At 40.7% G+C, this 17,523-nt stretch overlaps 1 protein-coding gene across 1 annotated transcript in view; it reads right to left on the bottom strand.

The window, feature by feature from the left end:
• The window catches only part of LOC116299808 (uncharacterized), a 59,090-nt gene that overhangs the window by 5,904 nt on the left and 35,663 nt on the right, over window positions 1-17,523 (bottom strand). Inside the window, 42 exon segments of the mRNA XM_089036439.1 lie at window positions 394-447; window positions 844-1,086; window positions 1,273-1,308; window positions 1,828-1,851; window positions 1,941-1,985; window positions 2,533-2,568; window positions 2,858-2,920; window positions 3,120-3,173; window positions 3,245-3,370; window positions 3,447-3,482; window positions 4,030-4,137; window positions 4,385-4,438; window positions 4,663-4,704; window positions 5,098-5,160; window positions 5,314-5,349; window positions 5,434-5,487; window positions 6,066-6,128; window positions 6,325-6,393; window positions 6,915-6,959; window positions 7,200-7,253; window positions 7,657-7,773; window positions 7,847-7,882; window positions 8,339-8,401; window positions 8,473-8,526; window positions 8,847-8,873; window positions 9,336-9,559; window positions 10,196-10,451; window positions 10,534-10,569; window positions 10,680-10,727; window positions 11,025-11,060; window positions 11,369-11,437; window positions 11,585-11,638; window positions 11,844-11,906; window positions 12,285-12,461; window positions 12,681-12,716; window positions 13,427-13,536; window positions 13,730-13,796; window positions 14,041-14,099; window positions 14,473-14,748; window positions 15,012-16,421; window positions 16,787-17,062; window positions 17,317-17,513. Coding sequence (XP_088892565.1) covers window positions 394-447; window positions 844-1,086; window positions 1,273-1,308; window positions 1,828-1,851; window positions 1,941-1,985; window positions 2,533-2,568; window positions 2,858-2,920; window positions 3,120-3,173; window positions 3,245-3,370; window positions 3,447-3,482; window positions 4,030-4,137; window positions 4,385-4,438; window positions 4,663-4,704; window positions 5,098-5,160; window positions 5,314-5,349; window positions 5,434-5,487; window positions 6,066-6,128; window positions 6,325-6,393; window positions 6,915-6,959; window positions 7,200-7,253; window positions 7,657-7,773; window positions 7,847-7,882; window positions 8,339-8,401; window positions 8,473-8,526; window positions 8,847-8,873; window positions 9,336-9,559; window positions 10,196-10,451; window positions 10,534-10,569; window positions 10,680-10,727; window positions 11,025-11,060; window positions 11,369-11,437; window positions 11,585-11,638; window positions 11,844-11,906; window positions 12,285-12,461; window positions 12,681-12,716; window positions 13,427-13,536; window positions 13,730-13,796; window positions 14,041-14,099; window positions 14,473-14,748; window positions 15,012-16,421; window positions 16,787-17,062; window positions 17,317-17,513 — 4,996 coding nt within the window.

Raw genomic sequence — 17,523 nt, 5'->3', positions numbered from 1 at the left:
AAAGAATGCATAACTTCAACAATACAACAATACAAACATGCACTTTGAAATTCCATGGACCTTGACTGGAACACATGATTATTCTGCACAGAAAACCTGAGCAATAGAGAACTCTAAGCTGAAGCATTAGACCCTTCGTCCTCAATCGTGAGCAATACGAGTCAAATAGCAGGGGCGGTGTAGCTTTTTTAAAAGTGGCAAAAGGGTTTGGGGCATGTACCAAAGGTAGCCCAGCAGTAAACCCAAGCCTTGTCCCAGGATTTAAAAAAGAAGATAGGCATGGTTCTTCGTTTATCAACCAAAACCTTTCAAAAAACAGCCCCCTACCCCGTCTGCGCCGCCTCTGAATAGGAAATAAATGATTCCCAGTAATCGTTTGATACTTGCTCGTACCTTTTCTCCATCATTTCCTTTCGGTCCTTGCGGTCCAGGCTTACCACTGTCTCCCTTAAAAGAAATATGAACATAAGATCTCAAATCAAATACGAAGCAACTATTGGACTAAATATTGCAAGATAAGGAGATATACTGCTTTCCCGAGGTCCAGTGCCCGGTCGTACGAAGAGCGGATAGCGCTATCCGAAGAATAAGTCTTTATCCAGTGGATAATTTGATGCTGTTATCCAATAAATGTATCCACTGAATAAGATTTATCCGTCGGATAGCGCTATTCACCTTCCGTACGACCGCGCGGGGCTCAAATAAATAAGGGTTTTGTAAGAAACTAAGGGTAAAAGATGAGAACACAATACAAAAAAGGAAACTTAAGGCCAGGATGAGCAAGACAGAAGAATGATTGCAGCTGTCCCTACTGAGGTCAACCCACCATTGTCATTTCCATACCTTAGCACCTTGTGGTCCAGGATTTCCATTTATTCCAGGATTGCCAGGTATTCCAGGAAAACCAAAATCTCCTTTATCACCCTTAGGTCCCGTGGGTCCGGTTTTTCCTTCTTTGCCTTCAAGGCCGGGTTCTCCTTTTGCCCCGGCTGGTCCAGGAGGTCCTTCAGGTCCAGGGGATCCAAGTTGTCCTCGTTCTCCAGAGTCACCTTTTAACCCTTTGCTACCCGGGAATCCTAACGAGCCCTGAAATTACAACAAATTTTTTTCTCATCTACACCTGATTATATTTTTAGAAAACGTTTTATTCGAATTTGGAATAAAATGAACAGAGATTTAACAAAGTTAGGATTTTTCTGAATTTCTTATATTATTCCTCGTAGATGTTTCTAGAGAATTTCATAACTCTAATGATGGTAATAACAAACTTACCGCGAAACCTCTGAGTCCCTGCTCACCCTTCTGGCCCTAAACAAGAATAATAGAGATGATCACAATACTATTAACAATATAGCGCCAGATACAAAAATTTATTGAACTGCTAATAAAAGTGGCACTCAACACAGTCATTCATATGTCAGCTAGTTCTTTCCCACTGATTCTAATGTCGAGGTTCTTTCTTTTCTTACTGCGCGCGCAACCATGTGGGTTATCGTTTTTTACATTACAATTTTTACAATAGAAGAAACGCAGTCTCTAGGGAGGGAGGTGTTCCGCGCGCTCATACATTACATCGCAGGAAACGCTTAGGGAACGGGAATCTACTGATGTTATGCATGAATCGTAGTACAATAAGATAACAATTTTTTAAAGTAATCATCCTATGTAGAACTCAGACAGAGTTTCCTGTCTCCGTCCGCAGACATTTCCTTCATGCTAATTAATCATGAAACTAGATTGTAAATTATTGACAATACACGAATATAGAAATGCATTATTTCTCATGATTTAGTTCTATAACAACAAAAGCTTTCATAGTACAATTACCTTTATTCCTACACCCTTCGCGCCCTGGAAAACAAAGACAAATACACATCAATATAAGTTAAAGACCAACAAGATACGCGACTGAGGTCAAAAATCTATTCCAGTAAGTTTACCTTTTCTCCTTTGGCACCTTTAGAACCAGAAGGACCAGGGCTTCCCTGGAAGTAAAACACACAGTTGTGGTCAGTTTGGCAATTACAGTTATTCACCATTTTCCATAAATCGGTTTACTAGTCAAACACAAAGGATTCAGTCGAGGTTGCAAGGTTCAAATGTGAATAATCCTTTGAAAGTACCTTGGTGCCTCGCTTGAACGCTTTGTGTTTGACCAGTGAACCGATGTATGGAAAATGGTGAATGTGACATTCATGATATATTACTGTCGTTCTACTCTAGCCATAAAAGCTCGAGTTAATTTAATTTAATTTTTTATTTGTGTAAATAAATTATTATTTTTTCCTTCTCTTTCATCATTTCATCTCCTTGAATAGCTTTTATAGACTTTCAATATATGTAACTCGAATGATATTGTTTTCGATTCGTAATCTGATTGGTTGACAAACTCGAGTGCTCACGGTTAGTTAGAGTAGAACGACAATAAATATGAAAGTTGATCCAAAGCGAGCCTCTGTTACACGGAGCTAATGTTTTTACCAAGCGCAATGGGTTTGCCCACGGTTCAACTCAGTACACTAGTATACTTACCTCTAATCCAGGATATCCCGGTGGTCCTTGACTACCCTGCAATACCAACAAGATTATCATTCAGATGGTGGTGTAGGAGCTGGTTCAGCTATTTCTCTTGTTATTACAGATACAAGTGTGCGCAGAAGCGAAATAGTTAAATCACAGCACGGTCACGGTACTCTAAACATCCGTCGAACCAATCAAACGCGCAAGAAGACCTGTGCTCTTCCAGCCAGTATGCTGAGACATGGCATGTGTCTTGCACGTCAGAGGCGTAAGATTTTGGCATTCATACAAAGGATTTAAAGAGTTTCACGGATATTATTAATTTGTACTGACATACCTGAGATCCTGTTGGGCCTCGAGGTCCTTGTGGACCAACTAATCCAGGTTGACCAACTTCACCCTTTAAATAAAACAAGTAACAAGATATCAAAGTAAAGTGCGAAAACTTACGTCCCTTGAGCCACGTGTGGCACAACAAGCGGCAACTCCAAGCGCCATTACATGCCGTCTGTTAATATAGCGTGATTAGACTTATGGTGCAAAGCCATGATAATTCGGTCAGCTGTCCCTTATTTTCTTTTCGAACTAGATATAAATACCTGGGCTCCTTTAGCTCCTTTTCCACCAGCAGGACCGACATCACCAGCAGGACCCTGAGAACAGAAGGCCAGTATCAATATTAATATATAATATTATCCAAGGATAAACAGTTGGAATGACTTACCACAGGTCCTGTTGGGCCAGAAGGTCCTTGGGGTCCAGGAGGTCCTTGAGGACCAACATCCCCTTGTTTGCCAGGGACTCCTTTAGGGCCTTGATCTCCAGGCTCTCCTTGGGTACCTTTAGGACCCTGTTAAAAAGATTACTGATTAAAACAAAGTGCCAACCAAGGCCAAGTAAGACAAAACACAAAAATATATTATTACCTGTAATCCTGGCTTACCAGGATCGCCACTTGAGCCCTATCATGAAATACAAAGGTTTTGAGAATGCAAGCTTGGCTACGTATACAAATAGGTAGGAAAAAGGCGAAAAGTCATTACAAGACCAAAAGGAATTATGGGCATACATCTAAACAAGAATAATCGAGGCGTTTAAAATGGTTTTGTCCAATTCAGCCAACTTAAGTCATTCCAGCTATTGTTGGATCTCGGAATGATATTTCTCCTATCGCTTACTGCCTATCGTCTATCTTATCACCTATCTCCTGTTGGCTCCGACAAAGTTTTTTGAAATAGGCGCATACTTGTTTACGGTTATAGGTTCACCGTTCATTAACAAGTATGGACAAAGCTTTAAAGTGCTTCTAGTAGTTATTGTGATCACTTCCAACAATTCTGATTTCAGGGGGTTTGCAGAATATTATAGAAATCTTCAATGACACTATTTCAATTTGTTTCAATTTCTTCTCAACATTCTATACATTATTCAGTGGGCATTAGGACTATACTATTAATATATAAAGTATGTTATCTATCCATGAAGAAAGCTATTATATATCTCGTTTACCTTGTCACCAGTTTGTCCAGGTGGCCCTTGCTTGCCGGATGGTCCGATAGGTCCATCTTCTCCAGCTTCACCGGATTCTCCCTTTACTCCTGGAGGACCCTTGAGTCCCTACACCAATAATACAATACATAATGCAGTTATTGACACTTACGGGTGAACCAGGATTTCGGACAGCCTCCCCTCCCAAAAGTAATCTAGCCCCTCCTGCACCCCGAGGGCGATATTCTTAGAAACCTCACCCCTTTGCGGTGTTTGAGCCCATTCAGGCCCTTTACCCGCGAAAAAACAATACATACAGTGATAAGTTATATACACTCCTGTTAGCTAAGTTCCATATGTATAGCAAGGTACTTACGGGTGAACCTGGTTCTCCTTTTGACCCTTTAGGACCTTTGTCTCCTTTGACTCCCTTTCAAATAAACAGAAACAGAAAAATCATATAAAATTAGGATCAAGATTAAGATCAAAAAGACAAGGAATACACTCCATGAACAACTGAGAGAACTACGCGCATGTGCGCATGATGCTAATGAAATATGCGCGTTATAAATATGAAAGTTATTATTGATACATTACAACAAGTAAACACAAAACAAACGAACCAACCAGACTAGACCAGATGAACAAACGTACCTTGCTGTTGGTTTTTTGACCCTCGGGTGGTTTGTTAACCTCCTAAAAATGAAGATGAAAACGTATTCTTACTTCACTGGCCTTTTAATTAATTCTGTGTTTAAACTATCTTTTGTGCTAACATAGGCAATTCCGTGCACCTCGTCTCCTTGTAGGTTGCAGAGCGAATGATAATTGTACTACCACTCCACGTGCAAAATATTATACACTACACTGCACCACACCTCATAATACCATACCATACTGCACTGCACTTCACTGCACTCCTCTCATCTACACAGTACATACCGTGATCAAGCCTGGAGGTCAGACCGCACTAACTACACTGCATGGCACTATACTGCACCACACTACACTACACTACACTGCACCACACCTCATAATAACATACCATACTGCACTGCTCTGCACTCCTCTCATCTACACAGTACATACCGTGATCAGGCCTGGAGGTCCAGGTGGGCCTGGTGGTCCGGGGGGGCCTTCAATGCTTTCACCCTAGAGAAACGTAATAACATTAGAATCACATCCTCACAGTACAAGGAAGACTTGAATGATTTAGTTGGCGAATGGATAAAAACCAATCTATTCAGGCATTGATATATCAACTGTTCGGTTCAACAGATATTCGTAACACACGCCGTGACAAACCTTTGGTCCCACAGGCCCAACACTTCCTTTGCTGCCCTGTAAATAACAAACACAGAGACAAAGGTTAGTTAATGTTAGTGAAAGCAAGTAAAATAATTAAAATGTACAATGAAATCTTACTTGCGGACCAGGGGGTCCTGCGGGTCCAACTGGACCAACTTCTCCAAGATCTCCCTGGAAATACAGGAAATATATATCATCACACCTGTTGCTTCTGTACTTTGCATCCACTAGAGTCAAGCAAGATGAATGAACAAACGAGAGTGGATGGATAGATGGACGGATGGATGGATGGATGGAAGGAGTATTGGGTGCATGATTGGATAGATGAATGGATAGATGAATTACCGATAGGATAGTATAGAGGCGTTGCATCATCACGTGATGGCAGCCATGACAGGAGGCAGGAACAATGGAATCTGGTCTCATCTGATTTACATGAGAAAGAATTCTCCCATTGGGAAATACTCTATTGTTGTGCCTCCTGTCATGGCTGCCATCATGTGATGGTTCAAAGCCTCTATTGAGTGGGTGAGTGGATGGCAAATTGATGGATGGACAGATTGACATATGGACAGATGGGTGGTTGGAGGGAGGAAGGGAAGGGAGGAAGGGAGGGAAGGGTGGAGGGAGGGAGGGAAGGATGGAGGGAGTATGAGGTGGAAATGTGGATGCTATGTTGGATTGATACCGAAACAGTAACACGCTAAACCCCACTCCATCAAATCAGCAATATGGCGATGATGACGTACCTTCTCTCCTTGGTTACCCTTCAAGCCTTGGATACCCTGAGGACCTTGTGGTCCAGTGACGCTCTACAAAAGTAATATTGCCAACAAAAATTGATTAACCTTTGTCCTGCCTTAAGGGCAAGGTTTTTGAATAAACTCTTTTCGAATAAATCTCAGTGACATTTAATCTAGAGAAGAAAAATCATGTTAATGACTGTGGGCCCAAGCGTCTGCCTCAACCTTGTTCACTCTCTCTAGCGACTGGATAAGAATTACTTACCGGTCCGGGTGGTCCTTGGGATCCGTCTACACCATCGTTTCCCTTGGAACCTTGTTCTCCCTTTACTCCCTAAGATTCCATAACATAACGTTACCACACTTTTCTGAATATACTAAAAAAACACTCATACAGGACTTAAGAAGTTGACAGTTAAGGAATTTATTATTACCAGTAGACTGTTAACAGTCACTCTTTTTTTCCCAAACTGATTTGAGTTGCGTTTTTTTCTCCGTCTTGGATGCGCGGACAGTTAGGGAGAGTTTGAAGCCAATCTCCGTGCGTTTACAGGAATTATAAAAATCATTATTCTAAAACCCCATCAAATCAGAGTCTTGAAGGAAAAGTGGGACTGTTCACAGTCAAAATTATCATATTAAAGTTCCAGTAATTTGATTAAACGGATTACATTCATTTCCATAATTACTCCACTAAAACAGCCTAATAATTCTTTTTTGCTTTCTTAAATTCAAAAACTACTAACTAGACCAATGTAATTGAATTTGATTGATCGAAGCCAGAACTTTGTCATGAACTGTGTTGGTCGCTTAATTATGGGTGTAGATATAAAGTACGATGAACTACAGACTAACCTTATCTCCCTTAGGTCCACTTTCTCCGGTGTCTCCTTTTACGCCCTACAGCATGGTATCAAATATGTTGTTAATACCAGAACAAGTATTCAGCCAAAAAGGAAAAAGCGAGCAAATGATAGTATTTTTTCGTTTGCACGTTACGTCATCGCGGCCATGTTGGTACCATTTAACAAAGGATTTCTCATTAGCATCCATTGTTAACGGTACCACAATGGCCGCCATGTTTTTGTCTTTTAACTCTCTTGGGAATGCTTGCAACCCATCAATAACACTGTGTGGTACCTTATTGCCTGGGAGGCCAGTTTCTCCTGGTGGGCCAGCAGCTCCTTCAGCACCCTAATAAAAGAATGCGGTCAAAATATTGTCACTGTCGTCATGTTGGATTGCCTCATCATTATAGCAGTAAGGAATAAGTATCACAAAATTTATCATTTAATAGTTTTATTCTTTTATTGCTGATAAGCTTGAAAACTAGCGCGCGAAAGGGGTGCAAAATTGAATTTGTAGATCTTCAATTCGGAAAATTAATGGGCGTTCAAAAGATCCCCAGATATCGTTTTCACAGTCTCAAGTCCAACAAAATGTTTTGACAATCCTTGCCAGCCCAAGTGAAGTGATTGGCATTTCGTAAACAATTTTTAAAATGCTTTCCTTAAATATTTCTTGCGTAAAGATGCACAATTTTGTTAATGCTTGATGTGGTAAAAGGTACTTTGCGGCAACCACCATCATCACGTACCTTAACAACAGCAACAAGCCCGGGGGGACCTGGAGATCCATGACGTCCTCGTGGACCCTGCAATCCATTTTTCCCTGGTGTTCCCACTTCTCCCTTGATCCCAACTCCTTGGGCTCCCTAAACGAAAGAAAACAAAATAGTCGCTATGTATACAACATCTGATGTCAATTTAAAAAAAAAAGAAAGTTACCTTCTCTCCCTTGATGCCAGGTTTGCCTTGGTCACCCTGTGGTAGAGACACAATGATAATTAATTTCCTTTCCCGCAAGTTTCGAATTCAAGGACTAGTAACAACATTGGTCGAAGTCTATGCTGAACAGTTGCTGATGCCAAGCGCGCGAGCAGCCAACTTTGCCAAAAAAGAAGTGAACTTCTGAACAACCTCTTTGCATATAATTTGTTACAGTTCAACTGCTGTAACCGGGACCACCAAGACAAGTCAGAAATGCCACAAATTCCATTGAGAAAAACTGATTTCTTTTGAATTCCCATGTTAGCCTCGGATCCACGATACGATAAGAAGGCTCCATTTGCCCTTAATATTACGTGTTAACAACTATATAGCCATGTTCATTTTCTCGTGGGAATAAAAAGTCAAAAGGCTAATGTTTTCTGCTGCTTTCTGATTGGCTCCACTATTCAAAGTTGGAGTTAATAGAATATTGTTGGGTTTTTTACATACCTTATCTCCTTTTTCTCCAACAAGTCCGACCTCTCCTTTTTGTCCTTGGGTCCCTGTCAAACCCTTAGGATACGAATATTACGAGTCAGTCAACATATACGAGTAAAAGAGTTAATATATACGGGAATACGTACCGGCTCTCCTTTGATCCCATTCACTCCAGGTTCTCCGTCTCCACCTCTATCACCCTAAATATTTCACAACAATACAGATAATACAATAATAAGCCATAATAAGACAACCTATCACATAATCGTAAGGCTTCAGTCAGGCTTGTTACCAATAAATAATAAAAAAAACTTCATCTCCAACTTTGAGATTTTTTTAGGAAACAATGCTAGTTTGGCTGACCGCCTATAGTTGTTCAGTGAAGGAGACAAAGGTGTAGTCAGTGTGCAGTTCAAAAGTCAAAGACTATATACATATTGGTCGTCATCATCATCATCATCATCATCATCATCCTCACCATCATCATCGTCAGTAACAAATGGTGCTTGCATAACCTTACCTTTTCTCCCTTGTTCCCAATTTCGCCCTAAAAAGTACAATAGAAAGTCAGTTAAAGAATCCAGTGTGTTGAGAACTCGCGATTACACTTTCATTTTTCTGTACTATTAATTACAGCCAAGCTAATTAGCTGGATGAAGTGACTTCGATGCTATTGAAGTAAAACATGTAATCTAATAGTATAAATTAAGTGTTTTGCTTAACTAACACTAATCCACCACGTTTGTTTTGGGTTGACCTGTACAATATATATTTTGGGGGATAGGGTGAGCTGCAAGGGCCTTTAGAGGGGAGAATCATGAAGGAAAGTTTATGTCTGAGTTTAAAAGGAATACATTAACAATACATTTTTGTGGAGTGATGAAAGGATCCACTGAACACAGGAGTACTGCAGAGTAAAGAGATTCTCCATCCACCACTCCCTCAATAACGTTTTCTTTTTTTTCTTTTCTTTCCTTTCCCAAATAAAACAATACTTTTTTATCCATACCTTAGGACCTATGTCTCCTTTGGGGCCAAGATTACCGACCTCTCCCTTTCTTCCAGGAAATCCCACCACGCCTTGAGGTCCGATATCCCCCTTTTCTCCAGGAACACCTGGTTTTCCTGGAAGACCAATTTTTCCCATGGTTCCTTTGGGACCTTGAGGGCCAATTTCTCCTCTCAGTCCAGGGAAACCTGGTAGACCCGGATCACCTTTGCTTCCTTTCTGACCTGCACAATCACACATTATAATCCTATTAAAGGGGCATGCTCTATATACCTTTTTTTACACAAAAGTGTTTTTATTTCAGAATATACAAGAATCGACTTTATTCTAAGGAATGTCTCGTGTCTCGTATCTGATGTCCCATGTATCTTGTCTCGTATCAGATGTCCGATGTCCGATGTCCGATGTCCGATGTCTGATGTCTCATGTATCTTGTCTCGTGTCTGATGTCTGATAACCGATGTCTGATGTCTGATGTCTGATAACCGATGTCTGATGTCTGATGTCTGATGTCCGATGTCTGATGCCTGATGTCCGATGTCCGATGTCCGATGTCCGATGTCCGATGTCTGATGTCCGATGTCCGATGTCCCATGTCTGATGTCTGATGTCTGATGTCTGATGTCTGATGTCTGATGTCTGATGTCTGATGTCTGATGTCCCATGTGTGATGTCCCATGTCTGATGTTTGATGTCTGATGTCTGATGTCTGATGTCTGATGTCTGATGTCTGATGTCCGATGTCTGATGTCTGATGTCTGATGTCTGATGTCTGATGTCTGATGTCTGATGTCTGATGTCTGATGTCTGATGTCTGATGTCTGATGTCTGATGTCTGATGTCTTATTTGATTGAATTACCTGGGATTGGTGGGAAAACAGGTGGTGGCGGTGAAGGTGGTCCCGGCTCTCCTTTTTCTCCTTTTGAACCGTTAAAACCATCTTTTCCAGGAAGACCAGGCCCGCCAAGTATACCCTTAAGGCCTATGGGACCTGGAGGTCCAACAGGTCCAGGAGGGCCCGGGGAACAAGAACATCCATGGCCGTTGGTTATGCTGGCATCACCGGGTGGTCCTGGTGGACCGGGGGGTCCTTGAATTGAGTCGCCAGATTCTCCCTGTGAAAGGACAGACATAAAAACAAGTCTAATAGACTTTCTTCGTTGATTGATGTTAAATCACCGTGTTTAATATTGTTACCTTCTGTCCCTGTATTCCTATGGGTCCTTGTTCTCCCTATAGACAGTCAAATCATAATATCAAAAATAATATCAAAAAATAAATGAAGTAAATAAGTAAACAAAATGACGCAAAATGTAGTATAGTACTTCAAACTTAGTTTTTACCGTTGCTCCCTTTTCTCCTTTTGGTGCTCCAGAATCTCCTTTCTCTCCCTGTAAAATTGAATATATATATATATATATAAAGTATTTTAAGATCAACTTAAGTCTAACACGTCTGACCACTTGCACCTTGTTGCTTCCTAACCCTTCTTCTACATTAAGAAAAATGTAGACATTTTAAAACCACCCCCTCCCCCCCCCCCCCCCCCCCCCCCCCCCCCCTCTGGAAATCCCATACAGTACTACTTAACCATTGGGAAATGAATATGAAAAAGAAATAAAGAGGTTTGTTACCAAGTGGTTACAAATGGGTTGCATAAAATACCGTGTTGCTTCGATACTGCATACCTTGGGTCCAGCTGTTCCCTTGTCTCCTTTAGATCCCTGTAAAACACCATACATATTATACCATGGTTAGCTTTGATCATAGATTACCAACTTCATACATACATATCCACACACATATCCACACACTCCATACATATTATACCATGGTTAGCTTTGATCAATGATTACCAACTTTCATCAGATAAGACACAGGAAAGGTTTACTTTTTATGATAACTTATAATCATTTATAATATAAACCACTTTTTTAAAAATCTGGATCTGCCATGGAAATTAATTCCTTTAAGTAAAAAAATACATTGAAAAAATACAAAAATATAGATATAGTATATACGGGATACTTACTTTTCCTGGTACGCCATCTTTGCCATTTTTTCCAGGAAGACCTATTGGTCCTATCGGTCCTCGCTCGCCCTAGCGGGAAAATTAGTAAATTAGAAATGTTGTATTATACGATTTTATTGTACTAAACATCCGCTATGTGGGACAGTTACTACGCAACCTTACCAAAGGGAATGAATCTCTGGAAGTAACAACAACAATGATATATGTAAGCTGTACCTTTTCTCCTTTGGTCCCGTTTTCACCTTCCTTGCCTCCAATTCCTCTGTCACCCTGATAGATATATTTTTAAGTTTATCAAAAAAGAAAGAATTATTAGATCGTGCTTATGACAATTCTGGATGTGCGTGGAATGTTTCTGGATGTTTCAAGGAAAGGTGTAGTACTTTCCTGCAAAGGCGTACAACAAAATCTCCCAAGAACATGGTGTAATAATAAAAGTAACGTTAGTAAAAAATAAAACTATTAAATAGCTTACCTTGGCACCTTTTCGTCCTTCTGGCCCCTGAGGTCCTAGATCGCCTTTAAGTATTCGAAGAACCTTAAAAAGAAACGATGAAATGAATAACGATGTAAGCAAACAATTGTAATTCTCCATTTGAAGTTGTATAAGACTAAGGTCAAAGGTGATCCCCTTTAAGGTTGATGACTGTGATGATCTCATGATGGTGATAACTATAGTGGTGGAAGACGTTTTGGTGTGGTGGTGATGATGATGATGATAGTTATGGTAAATGATGATGATGAAAGTGATGGTGGAGATGATGATGATAGTGACGATCACCGTACCGATGATGATGACCTGTCCAAGATGATGCTGGTAGTAATCTACGTTATTTGACAAGCACAACACGTGACATGCAGTTTTAATTAGCTGATCATCCTGTGCTTAGAAATATAGTTAAACTGAAGATCTTACCTCGCCAGTAGACATATTAACATAAGTAGCAGGCAGGCCTGGAGGACCAGGCGGGCCAGGGAGACCACTCGAACCCGCCAAACCACGAGTTCCAGGTTTACCAGGGCTACCTGGCTTTCCTGGAGGACCAGTAATAGTTTGTCCAGGTTCTCCTTTTGGTCCCCTTACTCCGGCAACCTATTGATAAGGATAGATACAGGAACGTCTTAAATAACGAATCTTCATTTGCCACAAACAGCGTGGCATGGCACACGGGAAGGAATTGGCAAATCCCCTTGACCAATCACAGTGGGCAAGGTCATTGCTTATCCAATCACAATTCTCGAAAGCTGCACCGTCACAGAGATTGTCAGTTGTATGAAATTCGGATTCAAGCAAAATATAATCTGCACTTACCAAAGAACAATTGGAAGAGCAGGAGCCAATATCACCCTATAAGTATCACAGGAAAGAAAACATTTTATGTACACCATATTCCGAGCAATATCCCAACAACATCTAATGTAATCTAAAAAAAATCTAATTGGATTTAACACTAGAATTAGAATTTAAAAGTTGATTTTGACGGAAGGAGGAAAAACCGGATAAAAAACCACAATGCACAAGAGAAACCAACCAATAAGTCTACTCACATATGACGCTGAGCCCGGGAACCGAACAAAGGAATGTAACCCATTAATGTCGCACCCGCTAAGTAGAGCTGTCGAGATTGGCCAAAACAAACAATAGTTTTCATTGCCGACTCGTTTATTTATCCAATTGGGTTAAATCTTCTTAGAGCTGCGACCTTGCCCTAGTAGAACTAGTGCCGCTCGTTGCGGAACACGGGGGACGTGCGTCGCTAATGGACCATTTATCACTAATGCGTCCCGGGTTCGAGTCCCGCTGGACTTGGTGTTGTATGTGAGTAGATTTGTTTGTTGGTTCTCTCCTGTTCTTCGAGGGTTTTTCTCCGGGTTCTCTCCGGTTTTCGGCTTCTCTTCTCAAATATCAACTTCTAAATTCCAATTCGATCTTTGGACTTTCACCTAGTTCTGTTGTGATTATCCCAAGCTGTGATACAACAGCTAAAGCTTAATAGATTCGGAATTTAGGAAATCGAACCCCTGTCACGTTGATGTTTACCGTGGCTCATATCATACCTTTTGTCCTTTAATATACTGTGTTGTACCATTAGAATACACGTAGGCTGTGCGACCAGGAGGTCCAGGTAGACCAATACTTCCACGGTCTCCTTTGCTACCCTTTATTACTGTCAATAACACATAAGTAGGAAATACTGAGTTTATTATCAAAACATCTAGTGACGTTAACTGCCTGTCCACTACATGCGCGAACGCCTTTGCTGCCCTTTGTTATTATCAATAATACCCAATAAAACAGGTTATTAGGTTATTAACTTTTAAGAAATTCCAGGTCGAGTTAAACAGTATGGTAATTTTTACCTGTGCCGTTAAATCCTGTAGATCCTGGCTCTCCTTTTTGACCTTTCGGTCCTGCTTGACAAGGCATCTGCGTTTAATTGAGAAAGATCGAATGAAAAAACCTGTGTGTGAAACTGGTTTTAGAAGGAAGGTCAGGTTGAAGTCTCGACATTTTAACGTACAATATCTGAGGAAAGTTTTACTGAAGAGCGTTTCAGCTGCTTCAAGCTGAACCGAATCCCCTGCATGTTAATCAAGCTCTATTTTCTCCCAGTAACTAGAATGTAGCAGTTTCCTTTATTTAAAAATGTCACAAATGGAAAATTACTCACTCTGGTGGTACATTGTGCTGTTGGCTGTGTAGGTGCCTCTGTAGCTTGAGCACCAATTCCTATTGAATAATAATAAAAAAAAGCTTACCACTTTTAAAATTGTACACACGCCAAAGCTGGAAAAGAAAGAGCAAGAGAAAAAGAGCAAAGACAGACGAAGCAAGAAAATAAATTGGAAAGATCACTCCATCCCCCATCAATTCGGCGGTGTATCAAATGTTCTTCTGAAGAGTTTTTGTTAAACATATTACTCTGTGATCGTGACCATGCTGATTACGAGCTATTTTAATTAAATGAACTAACTATAAATAACAGAGATATAACAGATCCAACAATTGCTATCATTCTACGTGTCCCACTTGTACTTTACATCAACCAGACCATTCTCATTAATCATCCTTCGTTTTTACAACAATTCTATTTTGTGTTTACCTTCTCCCGTAGTCACTTCCACTTCTTCACTTGGTCCACTTACACCAATATGGTTGAATGCTTCAACTGATACACGATACTTTGTTCCACTCCTAAGCCCCGTAAGTAAAATAGAACTACAGTTCTTGCAAGTAATACTCTTCAAAACATCATCTTTCTCGGATCTGTAAAAAATCTTGAAGCGAAGGGATTTATCATCGAGCTTGATTCCATTCCACAGTACTTTGATAGTAGTGGGGTTTATGCTATTAGCCATGACATATGGAGTGCTAGGTACTGAAACATCAATTATAGTAAATATGCACCGTTAAGTAATCCCATACTTTCCATTTCAATATATACTAGCAAGCCCACACAAGGTTATTGGAAAATATTTTTGAAACTTCAATTGGTTCAAAAATGACACAAAGCAGACATTTCCCTATTAACAAAATATCTGTCGTCACATACTATAATTGTTTGGAAAAGAAAAAGATACACAGTTACTGCTAAGTGCAACACAACATGTTGTAATTTCTGAGGTAAATGTACCCTAGTACCTGAAATAGCAGAGGTGGTACTTGTACTGTCTGTTCCTTTGCTTACAGATGGACTTGCAGCAGTAGTACCAGTACTGTATGTTGCTGTGGTTACAGGTGGACTTGCAACAGTAGTACCAGTACCGTCTGTTCCTGTGCTTACAGATGGACTTGCAGTAGTAGTACCAGTACTGTCTGTTGCTGTGGCTACAGATGGACTTGCAGCAGTAGTACCAGTACCGTCTGTTCCTTTGCTTCCAGATGGACTTGCAGCAGTAGTACCAGTACTGTATGTTGCTGTGGTTACAGGTGGACTTGTAACAGTAGTACCAGTACCGTCTGTTCCTGTGCTTACAGATGGACTTGCAGCAGTAGTACCTGTACCGTCTGTTCCTATGCTTACAGATGGATTTGTAGCAGTAGTACCAGTACTGTCTGTTTCTGTGCTTACAGATGGACTTGCAGCAGTAGTACCTGTACTGTCTGTTCCTGTGCTTACAGATGGATTTGTAGCAGTAGTACCAGTACTGTCTGTTTCTGTGCTTACAGATGGACTTGCAGCAGTAGTACCAGTACTGTCTGTTCCTTTGCTTAAAGATGGACTTGCAACAGTAGTACCAGAACTGTCTGTTTCTGTGCTTACAGATGGACTTGCAGCAGTAGTACCAGTACTGTCTGTTCCTGTGCTTACAGATGGACTTGCAGTAGTAGTACCTGTACTGTCTGTTCCTGTGCTTACAGATGGACTTGCAGCAGTAGTACCAGTACTGTCTGTTCCTGTGCTTACAGATGGACTTGCAACAGTAGTACCAGAACTGTCTGTTCCTGTGCTTACAGATGGACTTGCAGCAGTAGTACCAGTACTGTCTGTTCCTGTGCTTACAGATATACTTGCAGCAGTAGTACCAGTACTGTCTGTTCCTGTGCTTACAGATGGACTTGCAACAGTAGTACCAGAACTGTCTGTTTCAGTGCTTACAGATGGACTTGCAGCAGTAGTACCAGTACTGTCTGTTCCTGTGCTTACAGATATACTTGCAGCAGTAGTACCAGTACTGTCTGTTCCTGTGCTTACAGATGGACTTGCAAAAGTAGTACCAGAACTGTCTGTTTCAGTGCTTACAGATGGACTTGCAGCAGTAGTACCAGTACTGTCTGTTCCTGTGCTTACAGATATACTTGCAGCAGTAGTACCAGTACTGTCTGTTCCTGTGCTTACAGATGGACTTCCAGCAGTAGTACCAGAACTGTCTGTTCCTGTGCTTACAGATGGACTTCCAGCAGTAGTACCACTACTGTCTGTTCCTGTGCTTACAGATGGACTTGCAGCAGTAGTACCAGTACTGTCTGTTCCTGTGCTTACGGATGGACCTGCAGCAGTAGTACTAGTTCGTGTGTCTGTACCAGTGCTTACAAAAGGTGCTTCTGTAGCTTGAGAACCAAATAGATATAAAAAATAGAACTTATCACTTTTGAAATTGGACAAACACAAAAGTTAAAATAAAGACCAATAGTACATGTTAGACTGAGAAAAACAGAGAATAAATTGAAATGCTCCCTCCATCCTCCGTGAATTTGATTATCTAATGCTCTTCCGAGGGGTTTGTGAAACATATTACACTGTGACTGTGATCGTGCTGATTCCGAGCTATTTTATTCACATGAACTATAATCTTATGAGGTATAAAAGATCCAACAATTACTATCATTCTACGTGTCCCACTTGTACTTTACATCAACCAGACCATTCTCATTAATCATCTTTCGTTTTTACAACAATTCTATTTTGTGTTTACCTTCTTCCGTAGTCACTTCCACTTCTTCACTTGGTCCACTTACACCAATATGGTTGAATGCTTCAACTGATACACGATACTTTGTTCCACTCCTAAGCCCCGTAAGTAAAATAGAACTACAGTTCTTGCAAGTAGTACTCTTCAAAACATCATCTTTCACGGATTTGTAGAAAATCTTGAAGCGAAGGGATTTATCATCGAGCTTGATTCCATTCCACAGTACTTTGATAGAAGTGGGGCTTGTGCTGTTAGCCATGACACGCGGAGTGCTAGGTACTGAAACATCAATAGTAAATATGCACCGTTAAGTAATCCCGTACTTTCCATTTTAATATATACTAGCAAGCCTATACAGGTTTATTGGAAAAAATATTTTTGAATCTTCAAATTAAACAAAACAGAAGTTCCCGTATTAACAAAATACCTGTCGCCAAATACTATAATTGTTTGGAAAAGAAACAGCACCATAGTCAGTGCAAAGTACAACACAACATAACGTTGTAATTTGTGAATTAACAGTACGGAAGTACCTGAAATAACAGCGGTGGTACTTGTACTGTCTGTTTCAGTGCTTACAGATGGACTTGCAGCAGTAGTACCAGTACTGTATGTTCCTGTGCTTATAGATGGACTTGCAACAGTAGTACCAGTACTGCCTGTTCCTGTGCTTACAGATGGACTTGCAGCAGTGTTACCAGTATTGTCTTTTCCTGTGCGTACAGATGGACTTGCCAGCC

Source organism: Actinia tenebrosa, unplaced genomic scaffold, assembly GCF_029948245.1.
Source record: "Actinia tenebrosa isolate PJP-AT-01 unplaced genomic scaffold, QUT_ActTen_1.0 PGA_scaffold4__44_contigs__length_22323623, whole genome shotgun sequence".
Taxonomy (NCBI): domain Eukaryota; kingdom Metazoa; phylum Cnidaria; class Anthozoa; order Actiniaria; family Actiniidae; genus Actinia; species Actinia tenebrosa.
The sequence above is the reverse complement of the archived record's forward strand: the minus strand, read 5'-3'. Positions and strand labels throughout refer to the sequence as shown.